Source organism: Marmota marmota, unplaced genomic scaffold (assembly GCF_001458135.2).
Source record: "Marmota marmota marmota unplaced genomic scaffold, marMar, whole genome shotgun sequence".
Classification (NCBI taxonomy): Eukaryota; Metazoa; Chordata; class Mammalia; order Rodentia; family Sciuridae; genus Marmota; species Marmota marmota.
In genome coordinates, this window is record NW_026000026.1 from 13,551,909 (window position 1) to 13,568,647 (window position 16,739).

Sequence of the window (16,739 nt, forward strand, 5' to 3'; positions counted from 1 at the left end):
ATATATATGTCTATCTCAGATGTTGATGGACCTTTATTTTATTCATTTATTTATATGTGGTGCTGAGAATTGAATCCAGGGCTTCACACATGCTAGGCAAGTGCTCTACCACTGAGCCACAACTCCAGCCCAGCTTGGGGGATTTTGACTCAGAGTTTGAAGACACTTTGAAAAGCTAGGACATGACTGCAAAAATGTTTGCAACAGAAAAAAGCAAATACAAGAGTTAGCCTGAGTGTTGGTTATTGGGATGCTGACTGCTAAGTCTCTACTCTAATTGAGGCATTTTAACCTGAATTCCAACTTTTGTCACACTAATGTACATTGACAGGACATAATGCTTTACATCAAAATAATCCCAGAGCTGCCCCCCAACGGGGGTAGGTGGGGGTGCTAATTGGCAGAGACAAATTGAGAGTCAGCAAGCTTTCAAGGTGAGAGAGCTGAACGATAAGGCATTTCTTCTGTGGGAGATGTTGAAGGGTCCTGTCCCCCATAGACCATTTCCCAGACATCCTTCTGCAGTGCTCTGGAGTCTCACGTGTTAATATACAAGGCCCCCAGCCAGCAGAATCCACACTTGTGCGGAAGCCAAACTCTTACTGGCCTGTGCCTGTTACATAAAGTTATTTCTCAAACAGCACATAACAGTTTCTAATTAACCCCCAGAGGTGACACCAGGCTCAGATGATTTTGGTTGAGTGTTGGCTGATTGATTAGGATTCTATATACAGGCAATGAATTTGGGGATCAAATTGGTTTTAAATTAACTTCTAAAAATGTTCATGTTTACCATCTGGTTTGGGTTGTGGGCAAGGCTCAGGCCCCAGAGAGCATAAGGTAATGACTAATTCGTTATTTGGGGATTTATCTGCAGCATTTCCTTATTTGAAATTGTCTCCCCCCTCAGAAGGGGGCTTGGTGAGCGGACATTTAATTTTATGCCTGTACATCTGGCACTGTTCGGCAGTGCCCACGTTTCTGTGTCTTGCTTCTCAATCACATTTCAGGCTGCATGGGCCACCAGGACTGGCCAGGCAGCAGGGAGGGCAGGGACAGCGATGGCCTCAGAAGTCTGCCTGGGGCCAGGTGAACTGGTTAGCCCCTGTAGCCCTCAGGGGTCTGCCTTTTCCCTCTTGATGGTGGCGGGGGGAGGCAGCAAGCCACTCGCCGCCTTGCCCTGGTTTGCTAAGTGGGATTGAGCGGAGCAGTCTGGAACATTGGTGGCCAAAAAGGGAATGATTTTGAGGTCACTCGAGGAACTCTGAGGCTGATTTTCTGATTACGAGAATTTTGTTGGGTTCCTTCTCTGCTCCCCAGATCCTGGGTTTGGGGGAGGGGGTGAAAGAGAGATGGGAGAGTAGCTGGATTTGGGGTCTGTCTCATCCCCAGGGCCACCCCTGGGGACTCTGATAAACTGTTGTTCCCAGGGGTGAGAGGTTTCCCCATCTAGTTTAGTTCCTTGAGTGTCAAATACACAGTAAGCACTCAGTATATGCTAAATGATGTGAGGGTGGCCTAAGAGTTCAAAGGGTACTTGGCAGGGATGCTGAGCTCCTCCATCCTCCCCTCCCTCTTCATCTGCACTTTCAGAAAATGCTGAGTGCCTTGGACCGAAGTTCCTGACCCAGTGTCCTATACTAATTTCACATCCACTAACTTTTAACCTTTCTTCTTGTTGTGAATGTAGGCAGCAAACCCCAGTAGCATCTGCTGAACCTCTGTCACCAATGTCCCTCGATCAGTGTCACAGATACAGAAAGTATCATTGACATCCATCACTGCTCAGGCATGAGGGTGAAGAAAGAATTCCTGTTCTTCGTGCTCCCGTGCCACACATTCGGGTTTTAAGATTGGGGAACTATTTTAATGGGGTGGGTTTCCATTTAAATCAGGTGCATTTCATCTTGTGTTTTTAAAGACAGTTTTTTGGGGGGAGAGAAGCTTAGGATTCACCTGCACCAGAGAGGTGGATCTTGGAGACAGAAAAGGTCACAAGGACCACCCTTGTACTGGCTATGTGCCAGGAATACATAATGCAATTAAGATTAACTTTCTTTCTGTTTGATTATCAGGCCAAAAAAAAGGCTACTAAGACTTCTCCAAATTAGGGCGGCACCTTTGAAATGGCTTCCTTTATAATCTATGTTGATGGGCTTCAGGGAAGTTCACTCTGGAGTTGGGGCTGCATCTCACAGAAATCAGTTCATTTTAGACTGGGCCTCCCCACCCAGAATGCAGACCATGAGGATGCATGTTAGAAACATAGGACCCCAGACCCTGCCCAACCTTCACTCTCTCAGATGCCCAGATCCGGGGGGCAATATTGTTGCAACTCCACCTAAAGTTAGCATGAGGGGGTGTGTCTGTGGCTCTGCTTCCAGGTCCAGGGAGAGGTCTACAATGAGATCCTGAGGGTGGCATCCAGAGGGTACGCAGCAGCCCCAGGAGGAAAGGGGAAAAGATGCCCCTTCGGTTTATTCCTGAGCATCTGTTGGCCAGACTCTGTGCTTTGGCCCCACCCTTGTGAAGGGTTTTGTGCCACAGTGAAGAGGCAAAGGAGAAGGGGAGAAGGGCCAGCAGAGCTCCGGGTTGTGCTCTGTGCTGGAAAATATGTGAAGTGGGGATTGGAAGGGACATTTGAGCTGAGAAAACCCGCCCCATAAGGATAGAAATGAGATCAGCAGGGCCCATGAGGACCAAGTCTGGAGTGCAGGGACTGTGGAAGACCAGACAGGGAAGACTGAACACGTGTCCTTCTGGAAATAGCCAATGGCCTTGTGAAGGCCTGGAAAGAGAAGTCTCAAGCAGGGGCCATGGCATATCCAAATTCCTGAAGCCAGGGTCAATAATGGGCACTGATGAGACAGGGCAGAAAGGACCTTTGGTAGAGACCAGGTCATGTAGGGCCTTCTGGGTGGGCCCAAAGTTCCCCGCCCAGGGCCCCAGACTCACCAGGGCACTCTGCAGTGGGCGCTGGTAGCCGGTGGGCCTGTAGTAATGCCTCTCCGCCCAGGTGGTGTGGACGTCCCCCAGGTACAGTTCCTCCACAAGCTGGGGTGCAGCCCGGGGCTGTGGTTGCAGGCTGCGTTGCACACGGACCAGGCTGAGCTCATGCATGCTGAAGCCCAGTGCTACCATGCAGTCCCCCTGGGTCCGGGTGCTCAGCAGCTCATACAGTGCCCCTGGCAGCCAGGCCTGGGCTGGGGGAAGCCTCCCCATGCAATCCTGGATGGCTTGGGTCTGATTGAGGTGCCTGATGACATCGAGCAGGGCACGGTGGCTGTGGAAGGCGATGCCCACCTTGTGCAGGTGGTAATCGGCCTCGGTGGCACCCCGAGTGACCCAGGAGGCCCTGCGCAGGCGGACTTTGCCCTTGATGAGCAGAGAGTGGGTTGGCTGCTGGCAGGAGGCATCTCCATAGTAGAACTGGTAGGCCCGGAAGAGGCGGTTGGGATAGAAGGTGTAGGAGCGGGTGAGGAACTCTGGGCCTGGTCGCACCTCACAGCTGCCGTGGGGAGGAGATGGGTGCTGGGTGGAGAGGTGAGAACGCGTCCTGGGGCCCTCTGTCCTCTGGGCTGGGCTTGGCCACCCCAACCTCCACTTCTGGCCTGGCCCCCACAACCTCAGTTTCCCTGGCTTGTTTGGGTCAGCCTTACTGCTGGGGTGAGTTAGGACCTTCCACCCACTGTCAGGTGGCCTCCACAGGATCTTTCTAGTTCCTCTTTCATCCTAACCTCAGGCCTAACAACAGGGGGCTTTTGCAACCACCTCGGGACCTGCTGCTCTGTGAGGTCTGGGAGGCTGTGTCCTGTTTCTTCCCAGTGAACTCCGGCACCCCCACCCTGTGTCCTGGCCAGTGAATGAGAGGTTCAGGAACAAGTGATCAGACAATACATAGCTTCGATTTGGTGGGCCAGATGGTTCTGTGGCAGCCACTTAAGACTGCAGTTGTAGAGCTAAAGCAGATGTAGATATCATGGAAGTGCATTGGCCTGGTTGTGTGCCAATAAAACTTTCTTTACAGAAGCAGGTGGTGGGTAGGCCTTGGCCCCCAGGCTCAATTCTACTGGTGATGCAAACAAGTTCAGAGTGGAAGGGTAGGAAAGGAAAGCCACCTGGCTTCCAGACCCACCACCATGCCCCCGGCTGGGCAGGGTAGGCCTCTGGGACTTCCCCACTGGGGCTCAGGTGGGGCAATGGGTGGATGTAAACCATTCAACTGGAATCCAACCCGTGCCCCTGTTTTCTTGGTATTTTATAACGGGGCTGTTGGAGCAGAAGAAATATGTTGTCACCCAGCAAGAAAACGGTTTCCCTTTCTTTTCTTTCAATCTTTCTGCTACTATCAAGGATAAAGGAGCTGGCATGACTTTAACACCAACCTCTTTTTTTTTTTTTTTTTCCCAGTGAGGAACAGACTTGGAGCCTTAGGTAGGCCATGAATCTAGAGCAAATCTAATTATGTTGTTTTGTTTCATTGAGTTTCTTTTTACAGTTACTTCTTATTTATGGCAAGTGGCTCTGTTCTTCATATAGGGGTAATATTGTGCTTCCTTTAAAAATAATTATATTAGACTGTAAATGTGTGCAGTTTACTGTATGCCAATTATACCTCAATAAAGCTGTAAAAATGAATGATTATGTTTAAGTAAATAAAGGGAGTTGGTTTAAAGAAAAATAGCAAATGAGTACCAAAACAGGTGGTAGTTAAAGATGGGGAGGGGCGCCCACACCTCAAGGGCCACTGACGAGGCCTGGGGAGTGGAGAGATTTGCTCAAGGGATGCAGCAGGTCACACTGGATGTCTTGGTGGTCCCAGACTCCAGAATCTTTTCCACATTCCTCCCAGAAAGCAACAGGGCTTGCCTTGAGAACAGATCAGGGAACTTTCTAGGAAGAAAGTTCTGGAAGAAATTCTAGAATCTGTTTTCTGACTCATCCCTTGGGTTCTCCTATGTCCCCTCCCCATTCCTTGGTTCGGCTTTAGAGTGGCCTTGACAGTGTTGCCTGGACCCCACCTGGACTAGGGAGGGCGGAGGAGCCAGCCCCGGAAAAGCCTGGGAAGAGTTTGAGTGGCTTTGTGGAACTCCCAAGGCTCCTTCCCCGCAAAGCACTACCAGATGTTTGGCAGTGGGGTTTCTCCATGAGCTCAGGAGGCATATGGAGGACACAGAGAGTCCAGTCCTTGACCCCAGAATGGGACTGACCAGGGGGCACATCAGGAGGGATGTAGGAGGAGGAGGCCACAGCTGTCCTACTTTCTACCCCAGCCCTGGGATCGGGGAGCTCAGCTGGCTGCAGCAGGTTTGTGGGCCACAGATGAGGGCCCAGTACAGAGTCCAGGGCTTCAGAGTGGCCACCAGCCTCTGAAACGTCAGTGGAGCCTGTCGGTGAGGAGACCAGCATGGGAACACCAGGCTCTCTGGCCTGCCACTTCTGGCCTCAGGGCCTTTGCCCCAGCTGTGCCCTCTGCTGGGCTTCTCTCTGGCTCTCTAGAGGGCAGACTCCTTTTCTTTCAGCTCTCAGCAGAATATCACCCCCTATAGAAGGCTTCCAGGTCATTTGCTTTACATCCTTGGTTTTATTTCCTTCGCTGCAGATCTCGGCACCATCTCAAGTTGCTATCAATTGTTTCTGTTTGGATACTCAGCACATGCCCCACTGCTGAGCCCTTGTGCCCAGCTCACAACAGGAACTCTCTAAGTATCTGGATAATGGGGCTCCATGTGTTGAATTAATGCATCTCCCGTCCTGCTGTCATTGGCAGGGGTGTGATGTCCCAACAGTCCCTGCCCCCAGGTGCCATCTGCAGAGGGGAGGTAAAGCCATGTGCTTAGCACCTACCAGACCTCTTGGGAACTGGGTACACTGTGTGTACACATATGGACACTGAGGCTTGGAGAAGAAGTCCCTCAGCCTAGGGGTCTGTGAGGACTTGGGGGTCTCACCCAGTGGAGATCCAGGGGCCATCAAGGCTGGGGGGCAGAACTGCAGTGATGGGCATGCCTTCAGGCGTGGGTGGCTGGCAAGGGGGCTCCCAGCGTAGGTGGCCACTTCTTACTTCCCCGGTCACTTCTCTGGTGCCAGCTGCAAACCAGACAGATCTGGATCAGAGATGTGTACACCCCAGATACACCATCTGCCTTCCCTACTCTCCACCTCCACCCAGGGCTGTAGCTTGGGAGGCCAGAGGAAGCCCCATAGCCTGCCTGCACCTCTACCTCATTCCCCAGGGTGACCATTCCCTTTTCCCTGCCCATACCTCCACCTTGTCCACCAGGTTGTCCAACACCCCTTAGACTGCCCCCAGTTCTGGAGGTACTCTGCATGTTGGAATTCCTAGAATCAGTTTTCTGACTCATCCCTTGGATTCCCAGTTGTGACCACCCTGGAATGCAGGCCTCCTTGAGGGAGGCTGGCCCAGATTCTTGGGCTGGAAAGCCTCTGAAAATTCGGCTCTGGGATCCAGACTCCTAGAAGCCCTGCCCTTCTGCAGGCCCCCTCCTGGGCAGTACTGGACAAGGAGGACTGAGATCTGAGGAGCAAGGGCAGTGGGACCTCAGTCCTCCCCCAGAGCAGACCTCACTGAGGAACCCAGGTTCTGCTCCACCTCTCCAGCCTTGCTGCCCACACCAGGCCACTTATTCCCTGTCCTGTTCCAGTGCCAGGTCTTTGGTTTGTCCATCTCTATCTGTGGGACCTACACCAGTGCCAGCTTGTTGGGTGGGTGGTGAATGAGTGTGGGCATGGCCCACCAGCAGAGGCCCAGTGCCATGTAGAAGGCCACCTTGCAGCCTCATCCCTAAGCCTAGGCAGGAATTAAAATGTCTTAGAAGGAGGTGGTCAGAGGCTGGTTGTGAGCAGCAGAGTCACTGCACTGGGCTCCAGGTCCTCTTGGGGAATCCCCCATGTGCTCTGCCCTGACCCTGCAACAATTGAGCCAGGGCGTGGGATGGCTACTATGATTTCCAGGAGTTGTTATGAGGTGCACCCAGGACCTTCAGCTGCTAAAGAGCAGCAAGTCCCTCAGAAACTGTCATCCTCACTCAGAGGCTGAGGCAACCCAGATGGCGGGATGCTGTGGGAAGCTTGGCAGGAGCAACATCCGAGCATTGCAGCATCGGGCTGTGCTCATGGGGCCCGACCCTGGCCAACCGGCTGCTGCAGCTGCTGTCCTGTCTTGTCCTCCTCTGAGCAGTGGCTAAAGTGGGTCAGGAGCAGCTGAGTCTCCAGGGCTTCAGCCCAGGGGTGAGACTTTGCCAGGCAGGGCCCTGGGAAGGGTCATGAGCTGAGAGGTGCCTGGTCAGCACATTCTGCCCTCTTCCCTGTGAGTGTTTGTACTTTCCCATCTGGGTTTGGGGGGCCACGAGGCCCCACATTGCCCTCTTGGAGCTATGTGATTGGAAACAGGGGCCCCAGGCTTGCCGTGCCCTGGTGACCTCTCAGAAAAATGAAGTGGACCAAATTCCTCTGCCCCCGGGAGGTTGGGAGTCCCAGTCAGGGTCCATGGGGTCCCCAGTGCCCAGCTGAGAAAGCAGAAGTCAGGCTGCTGATGACAGGGACGATGACAACAAGGGTGGACTTCACGCACGTGCGCACATCATCCGGTCTGAGCTTCACGGTCCCCAGAAGAGCCAGAGTGTGGTCCTTCTCCTCGAGCAGGCCAACGGGCTCATCCAGATGGGCCCAGCAAGATGGGGATTGTGACACTCACGTGTGACAAAGCCAGGACCCACACACAATGTTCTCCTGGTCAACCGGCCCCTCGGTTTCAATCAGCCAAGCTGGAGAAATGAAAGAAAAGAGCCAACCCAGGCCAAGGTGTCCTCCCACGGACATGTTGTAAGAGTACCCGGGGCTGCTCAAGGCAGCAGAGCAAAGGCCTTGGAAGAGAGAAGCTGGCTGCTTTGCGTGGCCCTGGCACAAGGCTGACATGCCGAGGGGAGCCCGAGCCAGGATGTGGGGGCCAGTTAGGCATCCACATTGGCCCTGTCCTAGTGTCACCCCCACCCCCCAGCCTACACTGGGACAGGCTGCCTCAAGGTCGGCACCTCGAAGGTTTGGGTGCGTCTTCATTGGAAGACGCCGGGTCCCCCGGATTCAATTCTGCAGGTTAATTTGAACATCACCGGTGTCAATGAAACCTGTCTGCAAGTGTTGATTTGAAGAACAGATGGAAGCAAGGCGAAGAAAAGGATCAGGAGGGGTCAGCCCGACTCGCCTGGTAGGAAAACCGAGCTTGCATCTCGGAGCGAAAGAGCGGGTGGCCCTGCAAATTATATTTTCATTGTTTCATGAAAATCGGTGTCTTGAGAAAATGCTTTTTGTTCCAAAGAAAACAAGCCTCCCCCGACCCCGCACCCCTCCTGAAGGTACCAACGCCGTTTTGTCACGAATCCTCAGATACTGTGTTCCCACTAGCCGCGTTTTGGTTCCTCTTGTTTTTCTGGGAGAAATTAGGATTTAATTATGTTAGCAGATTGTGAGATACGGTCAAGCCTCGCTGTCTTCAGAACACGCACACACAGCTCAGGACACGACCGTGGACCTTCTTTGTGAAAACACCCGGGCCAAGCACAAAGCCGCCTCTTGGCCGCGGGCGAAGCCTCGACTTCAAGGTTGCAGAGATAAGCTTAACCAATTAGCAATGACTCCGTGACATTAGCTCAGTTGCAGCTTTTGGGGTGGACTTTGATTTTCTTTTCTTTCTCTCCCCCCTCCCTTTCTCTCTCCCACAGAAAAGTCCTAACTAGATAAACAACTGGAGGCAGATGAGCTGGGGCTGGGCTGCGCAACTTCTTGCAAGGACCTGATAGACGGAGTTAAACACAGGGACCAAATTGATTTTTATCAACCATGGATTTTTAATTAACAGTGGTGTCCACTTACTGCCATTCATTATTTACTGTTTACTCACTAATTAAAAATTATGCTGCTCTTGCACTCATAAGAGCAGGGACATTTGAAATTAGATAGCATCGTTCAAATTACCTGCAGAATTAAATCTAGAGTGCCCAATTGCTCAGACCAGACTCCCAGAGCTGAAAATATGATCTGCTGTGGTCCACTGTGTGGTCGTGAGTCATAGCACCAGGGACAGGCCACTTGGACATATGGAATCTGCCTAGGGATTCAGGGTTGCGGACACTTGCTGAGCTCCTACTGGGTACCGGTGCTTGGCTAAGCTTATCACCAGGGCATCATCACCATGGTGACCGAGTCTACCAAGCATGTACCGTGGGAGTCGCCTTGGTCAGAGGCTGTTTCTGCGTCATGGCCATGACCCCTCCAGCAGTCCCAAGGCAGGTGGCGTGTCGACACACGAATGCGATGCTGTATGGAACAACGGATCTGCATAGCCACCCACCACGTGGGTCTGTTGATGCCCCCTGGTACAGACGAGGAAACAGAGGTTCAAAAGGGTGGGAGGACTCGGCTGTGGTCACTCCTCGGGCAGCTGCTTCTTGGACAATTAAAGAATGCAGCAAATCACATCTAACATAAAATTCACCACTTTGACCATCTGCAGGAGTATACTTCAGTAGCATTTAGTACATTCCCCACACTCTGCAACCACCGTCTCGGTCTAACCCAGAACCTTCCTATCCCCTGAAAGGAGGCCCACACAGCAAGCACTCCCATGTCCCTCTCCCCATGGACCATGGCAACAGCATGGTTGCCATGGACTGGCCTGTTTGTACAGGCCCTCCTCTTACTTGCCGTTCACAGCGATGCTGGCAGGTCAATGTAGTCATCCCCCTGCTACAGAGGCACCCAGAAGGCTTGGAAAGCCACGCCCTGTCCAGGTCCTCTGTTGGGTTTCCTCCCAAGACCTGAAAGCAGGAGGCTTGGCTCAGGCAGGGTGGAGGGCAAAGGGTGGAGTGGGGTCCCTCCCTGAGCAGACGCAGAAATATCAGCTCTTCGGTTGCCTTCCTTTTGGGGGCAAAATGGCATAAAAGAACCATTGCCCCCTGTCCTAACAGGTTGGGGCTGAGGTTGGAGAAGTGTAGCTCATGGGAGGGGGTGGGCGAAGGGGTTTAGGTGCCACCCCGATTCCTTCACACCCCCGTGGCTACGCGCCCACTTCCAGGCTGTTAGAAAAGCTGCTGTGCAGAGCCCACGTTACTGAGCTTGGAAAGGGAGTCCTCTGAGGGGGACTTTCAAATGTTAAGTAATATTTAAAAAAAACCATTTCATAAATCAATGTGTGAGTGGTGGATGTGGGAAGCAGCCTGAGGGCATCGCAGAGGAAGAGGGAGCCGAGGGAGTAGCCCTTACTTCCCAGGAGAGCACAGGACAGCCTGTGAGTCCCTGGAGCTACTGTGACAAATGACCACAAACTGGTGTAAACAATAGGAATTCCTCTTCTCTGGCCTGGTGTGTGGAAGTCTAAGTTCTGAAACCCACGCGGGCAGGGCTGCCCTCCCTTCACCGCTGCCTGGGGAGGGTGCTTCCCGCCTCTTCCAGCTCTGGGTGGCACCTCCTTCTGGTCTCCGCCTGTCTTCCCACTCTGTGTGTCTCCTCCTGTCCACATCTCCATATCTAGTCTCCCTCTCTTTTCTCATGAAAAGGCACCACTCACTGGTCAGACTCACGGGTTCAGCACAACCTCGTTCTACCTTGATTGCCTCTGCAAAGACCCGGTTTCCACATAAGGCCACACTCTCAGGAGGTGGGGGGTCAGGTCTTAAACACGTCTTTTTTGTTCAAGCTCAACCCTCCACAGCTAGGGAGGGCCATCTAAAGACGGGGACCCTCCCGTCACCTAGCCTGCTTTCCCTCACCCTTCTGCTCACACACTGCACACCTACCTCTGGTTTACTCTACTCCTGGTACCTGACAGGCTCTGGATTTATAAGGCTGCCCACAATGGCCAGAACTCTTATTCTGTTAGGGAAGCTGACATTAAATAGGCCCATCGTGGGATACCGTCTCATACCATCTGAGGGTCTTGAAGGAGATTCATGCAACAACCTCAAACTTCTGTGGTTCCCAGCACACTTGGAGTCCCATTCAAGCTTTCCCAAGAGCCTAGTAGGCCCTTTGGAATCAGTTACCTCCTGTCTTTCTTGTCATCCAGCGGGCACTGCTGAGAGCCTTCCCTATGGTTTCCCAGAGATGACCTGGGGACTCCCTCTGCCAAGCACTGGGTGCTCCTTCTGCCTCCCAAGCATTTCCTGGCAAATGGCCCCCTGCACTTCTCTCCTGCTCTGCTCCACCCCCCTCTCCTGTGCAGTGTGTACCACATCTGGCAATTATTGATCTGCTTTCAGTTTTTTGTTTACTTTTATTTTTTGACTTTTCGTTTTGAAATAATTTCAGACTTACAAAAATGTTGCAAAAGGAGTAGATAGTAGATACCCTTTGCCCAGCAGCTCTGAAGGTCGACATCTGACACAGACATCAAACAAAGGTCAAAAACCAGGAAGTTAGCACAGGTGCAATGTTATGAGCAAATCCACAACTGATTCAAGGCTCACCCCCCTTGCTGGCCCAGGAGGCCATCCAGGGTCCAACAGGGCATTTAGTTGTCATGTCTCCTTCAATCAGTGACATGTCTTTGTCTTTCATGAATTTGAAACTTTTTTAAAGAGTACTGGCCGGTTATTTCATAATATGTTCCTTAGTTTGGGACAGTCTGATGTGTCCTCATGGTTAAATACATCAAACGCATTTTTGGTAATCAAGAAGTCTAAGTGATGTTTACCCTTCTAGGTTTATTATTTCAGGAGGTCCCTCTTGTCAATCCACCTTTTTCTGGTGTTGTTCACTGTGATCACTACCTCATGGAGGTGCCTACCAAGTTCATTCACTGTTAAATTATCATTTTTCTGTTGCAATTAATAATTATCTTCTGAGGATCTAACTAGAGATGATGAGAACATGTCCTTTTGCATTATTTATGCCTCTAACATTTGATCATCTATTGATGACTATTGATGATTCTTGCCTACAACAATTTGCTATCCTTTCCCCACCATCCATCCATCATTCCAGTGTTACTTCTAGTAGTACAAACTGTTAGATATTTATTTTGCTTATAGGTGATAATCCATTACTATGGATATTTTGTTGCTCAAATTGTCCCTGAGTTGGCCACTGAGAGCACGTCCCACTTATCTCCTGTATCCTTTCTACATATTCTTGTTTTGAACAGTTCTTTACTTCCAGGTGCGAGGTGATTTCCCAGGCTCATTTTGTGTTTTCTCAGCCCTGGTCCTGGAATCAGCCATTTCTCTAGGAAGCTCTGGCTCATTTCTTGGAAAGTGGTGTTTAGAGACCACAATCTGGGTGCAGGGTGCTCACTATTGGTGGGGTGCCACTCCAGCCTTCTCAGTGTTCTCTCTATCTTCTTTCTTTTCTCATTCCTGCCTTCTCTCCTTTCTTCCCTCCCTCCCTCCTACCTCCCTTCTCTCTTTCCTCCCTTCTTCCCTCCATGTTTCCGCACCAGTATGACTGCTCTGTTTAGGATGGGCCTTTCTTACTCACCAATTATGTCTCACCAAGCTCAGTGCCTGACTGACACTTGATAAGTATTTGTTAAGTCACGGAAAGTTCTTAGAGCCACGCCTTCACATGGGAGTGCTAGTCACAGTGCCCACTTTGAGCTAAATGGAGGAAGGACACGCAGTGCAGGAGTGCAGGTGAGGCTCCTTCATGACATGGCTTTAGGGCCAGGCAGGAGGGTGCAGTTGCTGGGATTGAGAAGAATCTGGTTGCTTGTCAAAAGGTCACCAGTCAAAGAATACCCAGTAGGCTGGTGGTCTGGACCAATCTGAGCTAGTAGAGAGGAATAAGAAGGGAGATTCAAGAGCAAGCCCTGTCAAGAGCTTAGATGGACTGGGGCCAGCCTAAGAATCTAAAGTGGGTGCTTTGTGGAAGGCACCTACTTATCCTGGGAACCTGCCAGCTAAAACAGCCGGACATGATCCTAGCCCTTCCAGGTAAGGTTTCCCCAGCCCTGCAGCATGGCCCGAGAGAAGCAGAACTCAAGCCATAAATGTAAGCCATAGGTGTGGTTTTACTGCATGATGTTTTCTGGACTCAGTCTTCGGTGGCAAAGGTGGACCCTTGTGCATTCCTGTGCTTAATACCTAATACCTAATACTGAACGTGCTTAGGTGGTGGTCACGTTGAACAGATATTTTACTCAGCCCTAAATATTCTATTATAACATGTAACACATACAGAAACTATGAATGAGATGTTTTATTTGCTTTTCTTTCACACCAAGTCTTCAAAATTCATTGTAAAATTTACACTCACAGCTCTGCTCAATCCAGACTGAACACATTTCAGGTGCTCAGGTGGCCTACATGAGGGTCATAGCTACAGCTTGGAAAAGGGAGTGTGTGGGCCGTGGGGTGCAGCATTGGAAGTTTTCAAGTTGGTTTCTGATGACCCCTGAGGTTGTCTTTGGGACAGAGGGGAGACCCTGTGAGTGAGGCCTAATTTCCCAGGCTCAGCTTTGGCCTAAGAAGCCCCACTCTTTGCTCAGATGAATACACTAGGATTCTGATCAACATTTGCTTTAAAAAACGTGTTTGCTTAAAAAAAAAATCTGGAAAATTCTGGTTTATTTCAAATCCCTCAGCTTGAGGTAATTCACCTAAAATGTTTGGATTTGGAAGCTTGTCCACATTTTAAATAAAAATGTCAGCAACAGATCCACCCAAACAATGAGCTCTCTTGATTAGAGGGGCCTGCCTTCCACACACTGAGATGTGCTGACCGCTTGGCCAGCAAGCTTCAGAAAGCGTCTGTTGAAATGGCAGCCGTCACTGTGTTGCTACAGCAAAAGATGTGCTTTGCAATCAAGTCACTGCATGAAAGCACAGTTTCCACTGAAAGTCCCCTGAGAAGTTACAGATTGGCACGCTAAGACAGTCCTAGCAAATCACCGCAATTATGACGACAACCTTGGAATTCTAAGGAGCCAGGCCCCCTATTGTGGGTGGCTGGCCTGCAGACACCTCACATGTCCCATGGTGGACTCTGCAACCGTGGGAAACTCAGAAATGGTGTGTTCTAGAAAAAGCATGTTCCACTCCCCGCTCCCGCTCCCGGCAGCCTCCCAGGTCTTTGGAATGTGCCTTCCTCTGCAGGGTGACCTCAGAGAGTTGGCCGTTGCCCTGAGGAACTTGGGAAGGACCAGGCAGCTGAAAAGAAGCAGGAGGGTGGGCTTCAGATTGAGAAGTTGTGCATGGAAAGGTGGTCGAGGGGACACGGTATGTTCCTCACTGTCCTCCAATTCTTAAGACCAATCCCAGGGTGAGCTGGACCCAGGCTTTGGTGGCAAAGGTGGGCCTTTGTGCACTCTTGTGCCTAATATCCGCTGAAAGTCTCTTGTAAAGGGGAGCAGCTGGCCGCTGAGGACACCTCCCTGTGGCCTGTGTTTCGCATCTCTGCTTAGGGAAGGAAGCATATGGCTGCCTGAGTGGGAAAGGAATGGGGGGCTTGGGGAGACCAGATTTGGCTTAGCACGCCAGCTCATCAGCCAGGTTTTTCTGTTTGTTTGTTTAGGAAGGTTCCAGTACAAAAACCATTCACATCAGAATCCTTCCTCAGCCCCATGGTAATGCTAATTACTCTCGCTCTGGCTGGGGCTTCCACCCAGATGAAAACTGGAAAATTCCAGCCAAAGCCCAGCTGTTTCCAAACAGCCAAGACATCAGAGTGATTGATGGGCGCATTTCCCCCTTCACCCAGATGTTCTGGTGTCTTGGAGACAAGGCCTCGTTAGCCCAGCTTCAGCACCTGTGTTCCCAGATCTGCAAACGGTCTGTAGACATTTATAATCTGTACCAAATTTGGCCAGGGCTCTCCAAGGACACCATACTTCCGCCCTGGGCTGTGAGGAGGCCCAGGCCCAGGGGGCTCAAGCGAGCTCTTGTAGTGGTACCCAACACCTTTAGGTCTGGTTGGACAATGGGGACTGCCCTGAGGGGTGTAGTAACAGGTCAATATTTGCTAAACAGAACCTGGTCTAGAAGTCTCTCCTTGGATGGAATCTTTATTAGCTCTTTTGGCAGAAGACTGAAGCTTCCATTGTTCTCCAGAACAGGAATTTGGCAAGATAATCAGAAGGTTTGGACATACTCAATAAGAAAGAAGACGTCTGTATGAATCGTGACAGACGGTCCCCCTGGAACCCTGGAAACCCTGGAAAGGAGGCCTCTCAGAGGCACCACAAGAGCTTAACTCTTCACGGGGCCTTGCGAAACGGTCGTCCACCAGGTCTTCGCAGGACGGGCCAACAATCGTCTCGTCCACCAGAAACAGTCGGGTTTGGCGGAGCGATGGCTGCAAGCTGGAGGTCCCGGTGGGTGTGTGGGTCGGGGATCCTGGAGGTGCAGGGCGGCACCCCAGCGCTGGGGGAAGCACTCACTTGCCGGGCTGTTCCCGGGACTCTCCACACGGGGGCCCTCTTGAGCTTCGGTTGGGGCGCCTGGGAGCCGGGCGAATCTCGGCGGCTCCACCGGCCTCGGCCCCCCGGCCCGGGCCACCCGCCTCCCGCCCTCCGCGCGGTCTTCGGGAAGAGCGAGCCCTCGAAGGCCCGCGCTGGGCCCAGCTCTCGTCCACGTGCGGGATCTTCGTGTCCACTCGCGCGGAGCAGGGTTTTGAGGCCGAAGGGCAGCGGTAACGAAGTCGCCCAGCCTCGCTCCTTTCCGAGCAGTGGTCTCCTGCGGGGAGCACGACGGAGGGGACCTGGGAGGCGTGGTCAGCGGAGGACAGAGGGCCTCGAGGCCTCCCCGCCGCCTCTCCGCAGGATGCGCGGGGCCTTGGGCTCCGACGGGAGCCGGGAGAGAGATGCACGAGGAAGATTGTCATTTAACAAATCAATTTTTCCTCCATCGTGTTGAGATGAAGTCCGTGGTCTCCTTCATACATTCGAAATAAGGCATTTCCCCCGAGTGCCGTTTTCTGGGAAAACCTACTTTGTGTTTCGAAAAACCCATTTTGTGAGAAGGTCCCAGATTTGAAGAGAAACGGTGATACTTAATTACGGCATTATTTTACCATCTAGAAAATTAATGTGCTTTCCGAATTTTCGGGAGGAAGGTGGGCTGTAAGTCCAAACCCTATGTTTGTGAATTACCATACAAATAGGATCCCAAAGACGCAAATATTGGCTTAAGTGTTGCAGAGGAGGCACAGGAGAATGAGTTGGCTTCCTGAATGTCAAATAAACAGGCTTGTCTCTCTTGCCTTCCCTTGTGACCCTGAGCCAGCTCTGCTGTCTTCCTGGAGAAGAGGGTCACCACTCACAAAAGGGAAGCTTGGCGCCAACTAGGTGACCACAGTGGATTAGTCACCAAGGGCATCATGGTTACCACTATGGTAAAAAGGCATGCATTTCTGGAAAGTTCTAGCGTTTGCACAGCCTATGTTTAGGTGTCCTTCATAATAAACATTTAGGGTTTATTATCTTCATAATAAACATTTAGGGTGGGCATTGTTACGACCCCAGAAAACAGAGGCTCAGGAGAGAGCCCGCCAGTTACTTGCTTCTCCCATGCAACTCTGTATAGAAAAGCCCAAACTTGAAGCCACCTTGGGTAGCCATAAACCCCAGCCTCTTTCCTCCAGGACTCACAGCCCCTGATCTTTGTTTGACGTTTATTGAACACCTACTATGTGCCTGAGCACAGGACTGTAAAGATTCTTCTTCCAGTGCTCTGGGTCTGACCTTCCAAGCTAGGCCCGGAACAGCCATGTGTTCTGCCTGGTGCTGG

At 51.6% G+C, this 16,739-nt stretch overlaps 1 protein-coding gene across 1 annotated transcript in view; it reads right to left on the minus strand.

Annotated features, from left to right (window-relative positions):
* Apcdd1l (APC down-regulated 1 like) overlaps positions 1 to 16,739 on the minus strand; it is a 52,965-nt gene that overhangs the window by 4,995 nt on the left and 31,231 nt on the right. The window contains 2 exon segments of the mRNA XM_048810877.1: positions 2,956 to 3,508; positions 5,952 to 6,090. Of these exon segments, the coding sequence (XP_048666834.1) occupies positions 2,956 to 3,508; positions 5,952 to 6,090 (692 nt within the window).